The following is a 16,181-nucleotide window of genomic DNA, read 5'->3' on the forward strand; positions in this document are numbered from 1 at the left end:
CTATTTCTATAGTTTTGTTTAAATGTTCGTCCTACCCCGATTTAGATTTTTGTGCAAAGAAAAAGTGACCACGACCAATTTTGCGCCCGATTTATCTAAAATCCTAATATTTGCCAAAATCATGAAGATATCTGTTCCACAGTTAGTATACGATGTAATCTTGACTCTCTCTCCACACCTAGGTATCTGTCTGTTTATATGTAAAAATTTTTAAAAAGTATAGTAGCACATCAGTTGAGAACGGCTGGGCCGATTTGACTCAAATTTTCTTTTAGTTATTTGTAATTGCAGTAGAAACGCTGTCATGAAAGAAAATATTGAAAAAAAATCGCGGAATTTAAAATTCTTTTTGAAAAAAAACCGAATAAATCGAAAATTTATAATAATTTTAATAATAATTTTCAAAGCATCAAACCGTTAAAAATCTCAACGTACTTTTAAATTGAGGCTATGCCAATAGTAGCCAGTTACTACCGGTATCGATTTCACAACACCGAGAATTTTAAATGTTAAGTTATAGATAATTCGGTAGAAATTGTAACAAAAACATGTTAAACGACGAATTTTTAGTGGTATTATTGCACCTAAACTAAACGGATATACTGATTTTAACGATTCATACAAATTCGGAATTGTCCCCTGTCCGAAAAAGATAATATCCCAAAAATCGCGTAAAAATGTGACATATTAACATTTTCATTTTGATTTTTGAAATGTACAATAGTAATATTTTATTTTGCATGATTTTTTTCCATTTTAACTTACTTTTTTCTAATGTACATTTGTAGTGTTTTTTATACTTTATTTTTGAATTCGAATATCAATTCCAATTTATTTAATTGACTTGATTTCTTGAGGACTGAAATTTATGTTGGGTTACATGGAAGTGTAGTACCGAATTATGTGGTGGCGAAACGGAATAGATGATATCGAAATAATTTAACGCGGTCACACTAAAGTTAAACGATAATTACTTTTTCAAAATCGCAAAAAAATCACGAAAAAAGAGATCTCATTGCAAAAATTCTCAAATCGGGAAATCCAATCCAAAAAAAATTGCGAAAAAATGTGATATATTAACATTTTCATTTTGACTTTTGAAATGTACAATAGTAATGTTTTATTTTGCATGATTTTTTTTTTTTTTCATTTTGACTTACTTTTCTAATGTACATTTGTAGTGTTTTTTATATTTTATTTTTGAATTTGAATATTAATACCAATTTATTTAATTGACTTGATTTCTTGACATGGATGTGGGTTACATGGAAGCGTAGTACCGAATTATGTGTTGGCGAAACGGAATAGATGATATCGAAATAAATAATCTCATTGCAAAAATTCTCAAATCGGGGAAAAAAAAAAGAAAAAAAATTTCAATGGAATCGAATTTTAAAATAATAGTACATTCTATTGACAAACTTTGTAAGGATCTTTAAACATTTCCTCTAAAAAATCAGCGAACAAGTTGAAGATTTTTTCAATTTGTTATTCTTCTTTTCAACTCCAGGGCCTACATCGTGGTTCAGCTGCGAATACATTTAAACAAACAAAAATGACCGAAAAGCGTAGACCTACTTCTTTCATTTGACAATAATCCGTGCAATGGGAGCTCAAAATACCAAATATAAAGGGTGCAAAATAGTAGAGCGAATGGGACTTTTAGTAAGAAAAGGATTTCTATCCTTCCAGAAATTCTTCCCCAACATTCAAGATACCTTAAATCGCTTTTGCAGGTCATGTTTATTTAAGTAAACACCCCACATAGGAGTATCCCCAAGTCCACTTTCACATCTAATGTGTGGTCAGAAAAGTAAATATTGTATTATATTGCATTTCTAACCCCAAGAGAATATTGGTTGGGAACGTAGATTTGGGATGTACATCTATATGAAATAAATTGTGGAAACATGAACAAATTACAAATATAAAAAAGTAGCACGGGACCGAATATATTTTGAATCGTCATTGAATTATACCATGATGAAAAATATGGACTTTATGGAGTCTCCATCTTACAATTTAAATGGCAAATAAAATTAATTCCCATCTTACGGTAATGGGGGTAAAATAGTAATTATATTTGACTATTCTCAAATCATTCTGCCCTCAATTATGAGGAAGATAAAACTATTTTTAATTATTTAAATCACGAGAATTTTTTTTCAGTTTGACGTGGTATGCTATTCTGCTATATTTTTGATTTGGCCTCTATTTGTCATCTTGGATTATTAGGGGTAAAAGAAAGTTTTGAATGTAGGTCGATGTTTCGGAGTAGCGCCTATATAAAGGTACCTCCTGATTTTACCATATTTCAAAGGATTTGGCTAAAAATGTGTATTTGGGGTGTGAAAATCTTACACAATAATGTCAACATATCTACAAATTTCATTTGACTGGTAAATTTTGCTACGATTTTTACAATACTTAAAATTAATTTGATCCCTTACATGGGGATAAGATTGATATATACTTTTTAATGGATTTGTATAGCACATCCATACATTTGAAGCCCACGGCTTAAATATCGGTACAGGTATTTCAAAACACTTTTAATCGACAAGTACGTGAACACTTATATCAGTCATATCTGTGAATTATGCTTTTTATTATTTTTATTTTTTTTATATATATAGGAAAAAGGATTATAGTACACTTAAATTAATTATGTCAAATTGGAAACAAAGCATCGCGAAAAGTTTTTTTCATTCACATTATTATTGGCATTTTATAGCCAAGATACCATTCCAAAATTGAATGAATTGTTAAAATCCGTCAGGCAGTTCTTGAGTTATAAGCGTAGTAACATAATTTTCTTTTATATGGTGAAAATAATTTTTAATAACATTCAGAAAAGCCAAATTAAAAAAACGTGCGTTATATAAAATTGAAAAAAAAAATTGAAAAAGAAAAAAATCTTCAATTTAATCCCTGATATGTTACAGCAAATGTTTAAAGGTCCTTAGTTGGTCAATAGAATGTGCTATTATTTAGAAATTCGATTTTAGAATTTTCGCAATGAGATAGTCTCTTATTATTGATTTTTGAGCGACTTTAAAAAAGTAGTTATCGCTTAAGTTTGGTGTGAACGCGTTAAGTTATTTCGACATCATCTATTCAGTTTCGCCACCACATAATTCGGTACTACACTTTAATTAAACCCACCTGTAATTTAAATTTTCAAGCAATCGAGTCAATTAAATAAAGTTAATCATATTGAAAAAACCATTCGCAGATGGTAAAATATTGTTTTTTTCATGATTAATCTTTAGAAATGATATAATACAATTTCCGAGGATAATAGGCTATGGTAAACGGTAAGAAATATTTTACCATTACGTTTTCAAAAATCACGAAATAAGAGACTATCTCATTGCGAAAATTCTAAAATCGAATTTTTAAATAATTGCACATTCTATTGACAAACTTAGGAACTTTAAACATTTGCTGTAACATATCAGGGATTAAATTGAAGATTTGTTTCTTTTTCAATTCGTTTTTCTTTTTTTTTTTTTTTCAATTTTATATAACGCACTTTTTTTAATTTGGCTTATCATATTGAATTTAATCGTTTTTTTTTTTTTTTTTTTTTTGAACGTTATTAAAAATTATTTTCATCATATAAAAGAAAGTTATGTTACTACGCTTATAACTCAAGAACTGCCTGACGGATTTTAACAATTCATACAATTTTGGAATGGTATCTTGGCTATAAAATGCCAATAATAATGTGAATGAAAAAAATCTTTTTGGCGCGATTTTTTTTTCCAATTTGACATAAATAATTTAAGTGTACTTTGAAGTGTACTATTGTTTTGAATTCTGAATGTATAATATTAAAAATGAAATTAATGCGCAATACTATGCTAAATGGCGATCTTTCGTGTATAAAATTGACATCTAGCTTTCAACTTCAGGACCTACGTCGTGCTTCAGCTGGAAGATGCTAACACATTCAAACAAACAAAAATGACTGACAAAGCGTTATGGGACTAATTTCAAAACGTGGACCTACTTCTTTCATATAACAATAATCCGTCTAATGAGAACGCAAAATTCATTGGGACGGCAATCAGAGAAATAACGAATATAAAGGGCGCAAAATATTAGAACGAGTTGAACATTTAGTAAGAAAAGGATTTATATTCTTCCTAAACATTCAAGATACATTAAATTGCTTTTGCAGATCATGTTATGGGTCATAACACCCGGATAAGGGTACAACCCGACTTCTATATATTTACATTTTATCCATAACTTTCATACTAATTTCGGCAAATGTTGGTAATTTGAGAAGAAACCATCCTTGCAAAAAATGATCACATGTTGGTATCGCCATTTTATGATTTATGCTATATTCGGGGTCTTGGACACTTTTTCCTTTTTTGGCATCATGGTTTCTAAGGGGGTAGAAAACCTCTTCTCATAATATTTTCATGTTTTTCGGAGTAGGGTCCATCTTGGTCTTGACAACATTCATAAATTAATTTGACTAACAATTTTATTTAGGCTACTCTGGGGTAGAAAACCATCGTACAAATAATTGTCCATATAGGCATTCATTTAAGTATAGTCCCCACATAAGCGTACCCCCAAGTCCACTTTCCCAACGAATGTGTGGTCAGAAAAGAAAATGTTGTATTCTATTCAATTTGTCACCACCAAGGGAATGTAGAATCGGGATGTACATTTATATGAAATAAACTCAGAAATGTCAACCTGAAACTTATTATTATTACTTATAATGAAAATTGTGCCGCTTACATAATTCTGATCTCTAATTTATCATGCTTTAAAAAATATGCATTAAAGACTTAAAGACTTATTTGGGGGCTGAGGATCTGACCACGCCTACTTTTTAATCTATATATAAACCAATTGTTGTTCGTTGGTAATTTAATCAGTTGAGATCGACTGGAACTATTTGTATAGTTTTGTTTAAATGTTCGTCCTACCCCGATTTAGATTTTTGTGCAAAGAAAAAGTGACCACGACCAATTTTGCGCCCGATTTTTCTAAAATCCTAATATTTGACAAAATCATGAAGATATCTGTTCCACAGTTAGTATACGACGTAATCTTGACTCTCCCTCCACACCTAGGTATCTGTCTGTTTATATGTAAAAAAAAGGCTGGGCCGATTTGATAATTTTCTTTTAGTTATTTGTAATTGCAGTGGAAACGTTGTCATGAAAGAAAATATTGAAAAAAATCGCGGAACTGAAAAAAATATGACATGGAATTTTGTGTAGAATTGAAAAAAAAGTAAAAATAGAGAAAGTTTGCATATTTTCTATACATGCTGTTATATGGTTGTCATAACCAAATTTTCAATTTTGATTAGATATGGAAATAATCCATCCATTGGAAACTCAAAATGCAAAATTCATTGGGACTTAAATCAGTGAAATACCGAATATGAAAGGCACTGTACTATGCGGTCTATACAAAATGGTGGAGTGAATTGAAGATATAGTAAAAAAAGGATTCATATACTCGAATTTTCTTCCGAACCCTTAAAAGTAAACTTAAATCATAGGTAACGTTATACGAGCACTATGCGCTATCGTCAGTAAATTTTTCGTTTGGTTAGGAAATTTTTCGGTTGGTATATAAAAATTCCAAGAAAGGGGTACCCGGATCTAACTTTTTTAGAGTCCATTTTATATAGCTTAACAATACACAAAGGACAGCAAATATTTTGCCCCATACTCCGAAAAAGTGACGATAAAGTTTTAAATTGAATACAGTCCAAGGGGTTACATGAGGAATCATTTGTACAAAATATGTATCAGGTTGATCTACATTGTTTCAAATTTCTCAAATGTTGGTAATTTGAGATTTTAGAAGGAAGAACAAATTCGTTCAAATAATTATAAGTATAGGACCAGGCTTCATTATAACTCTTATGTGAAGGTATCCCATGATTTTAGCTATTATCAGCGTATTGGTCACACTTTTCAATTGATTTCGCCCTTATTTGGCACCTAGCTTCTGGTAGAAGACCTCTTCGGGGAAATTTTTCAATGTCAATGTTTCGGAGTGACGCTCATATAAAAGTACCTCCTGAGTTTACCTATTTCGAGGGTTTGATTACATTTTCGAATCGATTTTACTTAAAATGTGTGTTTAGGCTACTTTGGGGTAGAGAACCATCTTACATGGGTCCATTATAAACAGATAATGTATATTTTTTAATATATATGCTATATTATTTAGGTTTTTAACTCTCAAACTAAAACCTCTTACTGAAAAATAGGATAAGGTTTTTTGAAAGACGTATTTTTTCCATTTAATCCGATTTAATGGAGTCATCATTTATTCTAAAAATTGTGCCACTTATGTGAGCCAGATTTGTGAATTATTATGCTTTAAAAACGGGCCGGCAACGCGGACTGCGGCAGCTAGTTACTCATAATTTCACTGGCACAACATCGAAATACGCAATGTGTAAAGTCTAAAATATTTATTGCGCAATATTTAAAAATAAAAAACTTAATTTGGCTATCAATTTAATTGTATCGAAAGTAAAAATGTATCAATGTATTGAAAGTAAAAATGGACAAAATGAGGCAATAAGAATGCAGAAATTGCAAACAAATACTTACCCATGACACTGCCTTCCTTATCGGTGGTATATTCAATATATGCATTGCTTTTATCTTCAATACGTAAATTTCCGATGCTAAAATCTTTGGGAGGTTTTGGTAAATGTTCTGTAACAAACCACTGCAGCCGAGGCCAACCTTTCAACTTTGCGATCTCTCCTGTGCTACATTTCGGCAATCCTTTTAAACAGGCTTCAGAAGTAAGTGCTACATTTATGCCACATGAACTTAAAAGGAACCCCACTTGCTGTGGAGGGGTGTCCGAACTTGATAGAGGCAGTTCGATGGGGAGTGGCACAAGTCCTCTAAACATACATCCATACCAGGCGGTAACAAAGCTGTGTAAATAAAAAAAACATAGTTGTGTAATGTGATTATATTTCATAAATATGTCAGAGAAAAATGTCACAGAAGACTGAGCTGGATTCTTAGATAATCCGGTTTTGGATTTAGACACAATAAAGTAAATATATATATATATATATATATATATATATATATATATATATATATATATATATATATATATATATATATATATATATATATATATATATATATATATATATATATATATATATATAAATATATAAAAGAGGAAAATGTTTGTATGTTTGTTTGTAATTTATGGACTCGAAAACATTGTTGAAATTCCACATGGAAGTGGAGATATAGAATCAGAATCGGTACCTTCCAAAAATTTAGATCTTGTTCGCACATATCTGTTGATCGATTACATTTACAGTCTCCAAATTTGGAACAAAAATAAATTTGCCTAATTATATTGAAATCGGTTCAGATTTGGATATGGCTCTTATATATATTTCGACCGATTTCAAGCATTTGATGCACAATCCGGCTATGTATCCTAAATTTCAATAAAATTTGAAACGTGTGCTGGATTTTACCTAAAAAATTGATTTCCCAAATTATATTGAAATCAGTTCAGATTTGGATATAGCTTCCATATATATTTTCGACCGATTTCGTTCATTTGATGCCTCAAACACGATATGAATGTTCGATTCCAATGAAATTTGGGATGCTTAATGGGATTTGATCCGAAAATAATTTTATCAAATTATATTGAAATCGGTTCAGATTTGGATATAGCTCCCATATACATTTTCGGTCGATTTCATGTATTTGGTGCACCAAACACGATATGTATGACCAATTTTAATGAAATTTAAAATAAGTAACGAAATTGGGAGCAAACATGATTTTGTCAAATTATATTGAAATCAGATTTGGATATAGCCCCCATATATGTTTTCGACCGATTTCATGTATTTGATGCACCAAACACGCTATGTATCTCTAATTTCAATGAAATTTGGAATGTGTAGCGGAAATTAAAACGAATATACATTTGTCAAATTATATTGAAATCAGTTCAGATTTGGATATAGCTTCCATATATATTTTCGACCGATTTCGTTCATTTGATGCCTCAAACACGATATGAATGTTCGATTCCAATGAAATTTGGAATGCTTAATGGGATTTGATCCGAAAATAAATTTATCAAATTATATTGAAATCGGTTCAGATTTGGATATAGCTCCCATATACATTTTCGGTCGATTTCATGTATTTGGTGCACCAAACACGATATGTATGACCAATTTTAATGAAATTTAAAATAAGTAACGAAATTGGGAGCAAACATGATTTTGTCAAATTATATTGAAATCGGTTCAGATTTGGATATAGCCCCCATATATGTTTTCGACCGATTTCATGTATTTGATGCACCAAACACTAATTTCAATGAAATTTGGAATGTGTAGCGGAAATTAAAACGAATATACATTTGTCAAATTATATTGAAATCGGTTCTGATTTGGATATAGCTCCCATATATCACTTCAACCGATTTCGTTTATTTGATGCACCAAACACGATATGTATGTTCGATTCCAATGAAATTGGGAATGTGTGACGGGATTTTGATTAGAAAAGAAATTAGTCAAATTATATTAAAATCGGCTCAGATTTGGATATAGCTCTCATAAATATTCTCGGCCGATTTCACATATTTGATGCACCCAAAGCGAGAGAGACGAAATCTGGCACCAGAAAAAAATTGCCAAATTATATTGAAATCGGTTGAGGTTTGGGTATAGCTAACATATATATTTCGGCTGACTTCATACATGTTATGCACCAAACACGATATATATGACCGATTCCAATAAAATTCACAATGTGTGGCGGAAATTGGTTATAGCAATAAATGTGATAAATTAATTGGAAATTAGTTAAGATTTGGTTATAGCTCCCATATATATATTCTCGGCCGATTTCACATATTTGACGCACCAATTTCAATGAAATATGAAAGTTGTGGTGGAATTTGGTGTAAAAGTAAATTTTTTAAAATTATATTTGAATCGTATCAGATTGGGATATGATTTTAATAAGAACCATTGACCCACAACGCCTTAGGCTAACACTAAAAAGCAACACAACAATTAATTTGAAATACGCTTATTACGGGGAAGTATGTTGCTACCTCGAATTCACTAATTGCAATAGAAATGCCACTCAACTTCAAAAAATTGCAGTTTCCTGCACGCTTGGTATTTGCTATGAAATAAATAAATCCAAAGGACAAACCCTTCGTGTATGCATGTCATGTTACTGCTTTTCTAATGGTTTTTTATTAACGCATTAAAATAGTGCACTATTTTTTTTTTAATTTTTAAATTTTTTTTTTTTGCAACATATATTCGTAAATAAAATTTTGAATGCATATAAAATGAAAAGGGGTAGCGAAGCGCACCGGGTTCAGCTAGTATATATATATATATATATATATATATATATATATATATATATATATATATATATATATATATATATATATATATATATATATATATATATATATATATATATATATATATATATATAACAACGAATAACAAGTTTCGTATTTGAATATTGTAATGGCTTATAACAAAAGTTACCTATGCAGCTCCACGTCTTCGTAGAGACCCCAATATAAGTGTAATATTCGGTATTCTTAAGATTTTAACAGAATTTTCAACGGATTTTATTTTTTTTTCAACATTCGTTCCAAACGGTGGGTGGAGGAGGAAGCTCGACCAGGCTTTTTTAATTGTTTATTTATTTTGGGTTTAAGAGAAGACAATTCTTCGCCTTCCTTATAGCTATTTTTAAAAATCGTTAGAACAGCATATCCAACCTAAGTTCGTCTAATTTTTGCATCGCTTTCAAGGTCACCAATGCACGATGATTCTAAATGTCGAGTCATTTTTAGTTGATTTCTTTGTCAATTTGCACAATGTATTCTGAGAAGTACTCGCATGTTCTTAAAGAACTGTCAACTGTTGTAGACCTTTATATAAGGACACCTATAACGGAGTTAGATGTAATTTGACATTTGGAATTTTTTGGAGACATAAACCTTCACAAAAAATTTTAAACATGGGACCATAATCTCGCATAAACTGACCAGTGGTGTTACGCTGGATGGACCCTGGCCCCCTCTGAAATGACTATTGCCACTTTTTTATATTTTGCTTCCTGACACAATTGAAGTGAAAGATGGCGTACCTGGCTTTTCCTTGATTAAACAATTTTGATGACTTATAAATATTGTTCTCTTGTTATTCAAATATAATGATGTAATTCTCCCATTTAATGTTACGGCGTGATGAAAGTTGTAAACGTCGAGAACGTCATATATCTAAATAAAAGGTAAAAATAGTACACTTTAAAAACTGGTATATGTGAATTATCCAAAATGAGTGATGTTTTGCTAGGAATTCATAAAACTATTTTGGTACTTTCGTTGAGGGTGTAGCATATTGTTCTATGTCGATTTAGCCATAACCGTCCGTCTGTAAAAATCAGTGTAGGTTCCGAATGGCACGAAGTAGGTCGAAAAAATTGTACTCAAATGGGACATATAAGACCATATAAGATTTATTTTAGCTCCATATAATGGTGAAACGTATGTCGTTATTAGAAAATTTGTTAAAAGGCATTGTTTCTGAGAGATTTGTTAAAAAAAATGTTGGGATAGAGCTTAAATGAAAGCGATAGAAACAGTCGAAATTGGTTCCACTGGAGATAATCACCCTTCTTGGGTTCTCTTCAAACTACAATTTTTGGTTATTGACGCTTTTTCCGTAGCTGTGTGGAATTTAGAGACAGAGTTATATTTGTGGAATTAAGATACATTTTAAAATGAAGGAGTAAGTTGTGATATTGGATGCAATAAAATGAAAACAATGAATTCCCGGTTTGGAAAAGGAAGTTTTTTGCAACATTGGAATGTTGATATTTTCCCCTCTTATTTCAGGGGATAAACGCAGGATTAAAGGTAAGAATCAAGAAACAGCTACTGGTAAATTGAATTATGACACTTTTGTCCATTTGAACACAATGGACCAATAGTCACGAAGTGAAGCTGCTCGAGCTCTAGTGTAGCTGAGCATCCTGAAACCGTAACCTAAATTTTGACCATTTTCATCTACATCTCTGAGACATAGATATTTATAAATGTAAATGCTGCGGCAATTTTCAAAGGAAACCAAAACAATTAATTTTGGCCGCACCTCTTCAAAACATATCCCATTGCCATGTAACAATTTTGAAAGTGCCGAAATCTTATATTTGTGCGTTATATATTTTTTCTGTTATTTGTAATTTCCTAATATTCCCTTGAAAATTACGGTTACTACAGACTATTCGGAAACGTCGACCTGTATACATACTTAGCTGTCGTATGTGGCGATACCTATAGTCAACTCGAAATACCAACATTAAAACCGTTCCCTTAAATAATCAAAACAACGAATATCGGGAGTTATGGTTACATGGCGTCTATACGATGACGGGGAACTGTATAACCAATATTGCTGTCATGTGATTTCCAATTGTCGATTTTGAAAAAAAAAATACGTTGAAAATGAGAATAGGAGGTAGAATTACATGGGGATGTGTAAAAAAGCAGGCCTGTATATATTTTTCTATCAGAGAAGATGGAACCTATTTTCAACACCAAATACCCCTTTTTAATAAATTAGATATTCATGCACCTATATAAGCACGATTTATGCCGGCTGGGAAATCCCTGGGAAGTACAACTTTTGAGAATACTTAGAATATAAATTTTCCAAGGTTTCAGCCGCACCAAAAGCAAAGTATTTTGTACAGTGAACATTCTGGGAACGGGGCAAAAATTACAAATTACAATTACAAAAAAAAAAACAGAAGAAATACATATTGTTAATAAACGTGCGATCGAGATTATGTGTGCAATTAAATCTAAGTGGTGGCTTCCGTGATACATCTTAGCTGTTTCTCCAACTCATCTTTCTTGCATCCAGGTTTCCGTTATTCTGAGTAATTTTTGCTTTAGATTAGCGATATTTCCACCGTAGCAGACCGTCATCATTGTAACAGTGTCCTTTCCATAAGACATCTATGGTTGTGATATATTTCTTGTTGAAAAATTTGTGGAAAACGTACTTCTAATTGCCTTCCTATAATTTTGTTGTTGTAGCAGCTCAAACAGCTGTGTTCATTCAGTTTCCATTTTCTGACTCCAGTCAATCTGGTTCTGCCTCTAAGTCCAGTCTCAAAAAGGATGCAACTTGTATGGGTTGTGTCCATAATGAGACTGGAGTTAAGTGAGTAGGCTTGGCTGGACAGCGAAATAAGTGCCGAGTGTCATGTGGGCCTGTGCCACAAGCTGGGCAGATGTTCTGCACATCGCTGTTGATCCGGGCCCAGTAGGAATTTAGACGGCTGCACCATCTGGATCGTAATTGAGCCAAAACTACTCGGGTTTGACGGGACAGGTCTCGCTCTTCAGCTGCGACGGGAGATGGAGTGTATCTTAATACAGTATTCACTCTATATCCTTCAATGACTTCTGATACCGCATTACATTGAATACTATTCAGTCCCACTTGATAGGCCTGTTGATCTATAGGGGCTCTCGTATACCTCTGCACCTCTCTCTCTCTCTAGATCATGAAGGTCTTTCCTTACGCGCCGGGTCGGAGGTTGCTTATTCACAAGATGGTGATTCGGATGGATTTGCATTTTGTTATGCTGTCGCACCGGTAAGACTTTCGCCTCCTCATGTAGGTGGTCCACAGGTGTCATGAGGAGACACGCTGCTGCGGCTATAAGTGCGGCATTCTGGCAGGACTGCATATTTTTCCACCACACCGGAATCGCATAGTTTATCATGACCGTCCTGCCTATCGTGTTGTAAGAGGCCAACAAGGTTTCCTTATCAGCTTCCCAAGTACTGCCGGCCAGAGACTTGATGACCTTGTTCCTACATCTAATCTTGTCGCAGATAGCTGTGGTATGCTGTGGTTAAACAGTTCCAGAGATATCACTCCACCTTGGGGAACTCCCAACTCTCTACGGATGCTTGACTTCTTGTTCCTTAATTCCAAGTACGACTGGCGTTCACACCATAACTGTTCTGTCGCACGGCCTGTTCTGGTTGAGACCTCTGCTGACATGTGTGGAAATAGCGTGTAAAGCTATTGTCGTGCTATGTAATTTCCGGATGATCAGCTACTGGGAAACACTCTCTTATGCTGGGGAGGAGTAAAGCCTCGGGCGCCTTTGCTACAGGTGACAAAAGTGAAATCGGCCTGTGTGAATCACTTTTACTGGCATCCTTGCCTGGATTCAGTAGCGGGACCAACCTGCCCATTTTCCAGGCATCGGGAACTACCAGGGCGGCTAACGACAGATTGAGGAGCTTTGTTAGATACTCAACTCCTGGTTCATCCAGTTGCTTCAACATCACAATTGAGATTCCGACAGGAACAAGTGCTTTGGATGACTTTGCGCGTCTGATAACATATGCAACATCTTCCAACGTAAATTGTGGTGGTACCTTCGTCAAGCGCATCAAAATCGTTGTTGTCAGCTTCAATTTTTCGTCTCTCGAAATATATATCCTCCATATCGGTTGGAGTCGAATTTTGTTCGTTCGAAATCGCTCTACAAAATGTCGAAGAGGAACCTGATTAAATTCATAAAAACAAATTTATCGGATGGAAATTAAAATGTGTAAACAATGTTGTAAGACGATCTCCGCATGAAATTGAACTCACGAATATGCATTCGGGAAAAACGAGCTAGATTGAATTCCGAATCTGCAACTGCAGGTTCATCTGCGGCCTCAAAGTATTACATTTTGTGCATTAATATAGCTTGATTTAAGCCCGAATCTGTTACTACAGATTCATCTGTGGCTTCATATTATAGTCGTAGCGGAGATGGATCCCGAATTTGTTACTGTAGATTCAGCTTCGCTTCCATTCCCCACATTTACTCTTCTATACTATATATACAACTATACATCCCGTAGCTAGCATCGGAACTTATTTCGATTAAGTTAATTGTGTTGAAACATGAATGTTTAATTTAGAATCGTTTTAAATGTTGTTTTTTATTGACCCCTGGTTTGGTCCTTCATTATTCGTTAAAATGTACGCGCTACGGTTTATTGTTACCTTGTGCTAATGCCTTTGATATTAGTTGTCACTTGTTTTGCCGCCTACTTTAGACATCAAGTAGTATTTCGCTGTCATTCGGACAGACAACACCCGCAATATCGTTTGCATAGAAAAGCATATCGTTGCCAAAGATAATATGGTTATCCACTATCCAAACTAAGAATAAATAGTTACTTATATATTAAGAAAAACTCTTGTGTTTTTATATATCTTTTTATATTTCACCCCACGGTCCGCTGCTCAACGCATTCGGCGTTTCAATCCCATCGGCGGAGCCCCTCTGAGCTAAACATTTGGTCAATTCGAGCCGGATTTGTATCATCGTTTGTGTATGGATACTTGCTTTAATGTTGTTCTCTGATCAGCACTTGTTTTTGGTGCTTTGTTAGATCAGTGAACAAGTTTATTCCTCTTTCTGTCGTGTCCGTTTAGGTTGAGTAGCTAAACTACGTTGGTTGGTCACCTCTGTTTGTTATATTAGTTTGTATTGGGTGTAAAATTATAGCTATTACTAAAATTAAAATATAAATCCTACAGTGTATTTAATTTTTATCCACCATACTATGAAGGGAATATTAACTTTGTCATTCCGTTTGTAACTACTCGAAATACTCATGTCAGACCCAACAAAGTATATATATTCTTGATCAGCGTAAAATTCTATATAATAGAATAACGGTACCTCCCTATATTCGGCATTTTGGTGATTTTAGCGTCATTATTCACCGGAATGTTTTCAAATTACGCATTTAGAGTTCGTAATGGAAACTACAGTCTGTGACAGAAAATTGTCTATGCAGGTCCAGGTCTTCGTCTTCTTCCCATATACCAGTACCTCCCTATATTCGGTATTTTGACGAGTTTAGGTACAATACACACCGAAATTGTTTGAAATGTCGTATTTGAAGTTCGTAAGGGATGCTTTAGCCTATGACAGAAAATTGCCTATGCTGGTCCAGGTATTCGCACAGCTCCGATATAACGGTACCTCCCTATATACGATATTTTGACGATTTAAGATACCGTTTATTTCAAGTTCCGAATTTGAATTTGGTAATGATTTATGACAAACAATGCCTGTGTGGTCCACGTCGTATAGACACCAATATAACTGCTATATTCGGAATTTTTAAAATTTTAACAGAATTTTTTAAGGATTTTATTTTTAAATTCGCTGCAAATGGTGGAGCGTATTCAAAGTTCATTGTGTAACAACAAATTCGATTAAAAGTACGGATACGACTAAGGGCCAATCGACTCAATCTCTTTTGGTGGTTCGTGAATCGAAGGAAAATATTACCGAAAATATTTCTTCTGACCGTGATATCGTTCACAATATGGCATTGCCCCCAATTGATATTTTTAGAGGGAGATTTTTCTTTTTGACCTCCCTTTCGGGATTTGTTTAGCGCCATTTGCATAAATAGCTATCGCTTGAGTGATGTGCAGCGCTTCTGGTGATGCAAGGGATATACTTTCGAAATTTCCTTTAACTAATGGTGGTTTTACTTTCGCATGGAAAGCATCAAATGATGAGTACGACAATATTCGAATTTTGGTACGTCATCAGTTGTCGTCGCTATTTTGGCTTTGAAAGAGATTAGATTTGGAATTAATCGTTGTATCTCCTCAATGGTGATCTATAACGTTCCCACCGATCAATGGGATCCGATACTGGTATTTCTTTGCTTTCAACATTTACCGAAAGAGACGCAATTGCTGTGCGAACAGGGTATTAAAAACAAAGCGGCTCTTCTTGGAAAGATTTAGACATCTTTCAGCGGATAAACATGCTCGTGTGTTTTTGTAAAGTTATAGAGAGAAATCCATTCAAATTCGTCTCCCCCTTCTATTGGAAAATCGTGTCGTCTTTCTCATGAGAAACTCCATCGCCTTCATGTTTGCTCAAAATTTAAGGAATTAGCCCCCGCAAATAGGTCTGCATTCGTCAAGCGCCACGAACGTTGTATAAATTGTTTGGTAAAGGGATATATTCTAGTAAATTGTACTGGTAAGAATAGTTGTTTGAAATGTGGTCAGCGCT

The 16,181-nt window shown here is 33.6% G+C and overlaps 1 protein-coding gene across 3 annotated transcripts in view; it reads right to left on the bottom strand.

The window, feature by feature from the left end:
- Positions 1 to 16,181, bottom strand: part of LOC101889831 (disco-interacting protein 2) — a 436,327-nt gene that overhangs the window by 172,689 nt on the left and 247,457 nt on the right. For all 3 annotated transcript variants that reach the window (XM_059131489.1, XM_059131488.1, XM_059131490.1), the window contains exon 8: positions 6,609 to 6,946. In XM_059131489.1, coding sequence (XP_058987472.1) covers positions 6,609 to 6,946 — 338 coding nt within the window. The remainder of the gene's footprint in view (positions 1 to 6,608; positions 6,947 to 16,181) is intronic.

The sequence above is a fragment of the Musca domestica genome, unplaced genomic scaffold (assembly GCF_030504385.1).
Source record: "Musca domestica strain aabys unplaced genomic scaffold, Musca_domestica.polishedcontigs.V.1.1 9, whole genome shotgun sequence".
NCBI lineage: Eukaryota > Metazoa > Arthropoda > Insecta > Diptera > Muscidae > Musca > Musca domestica.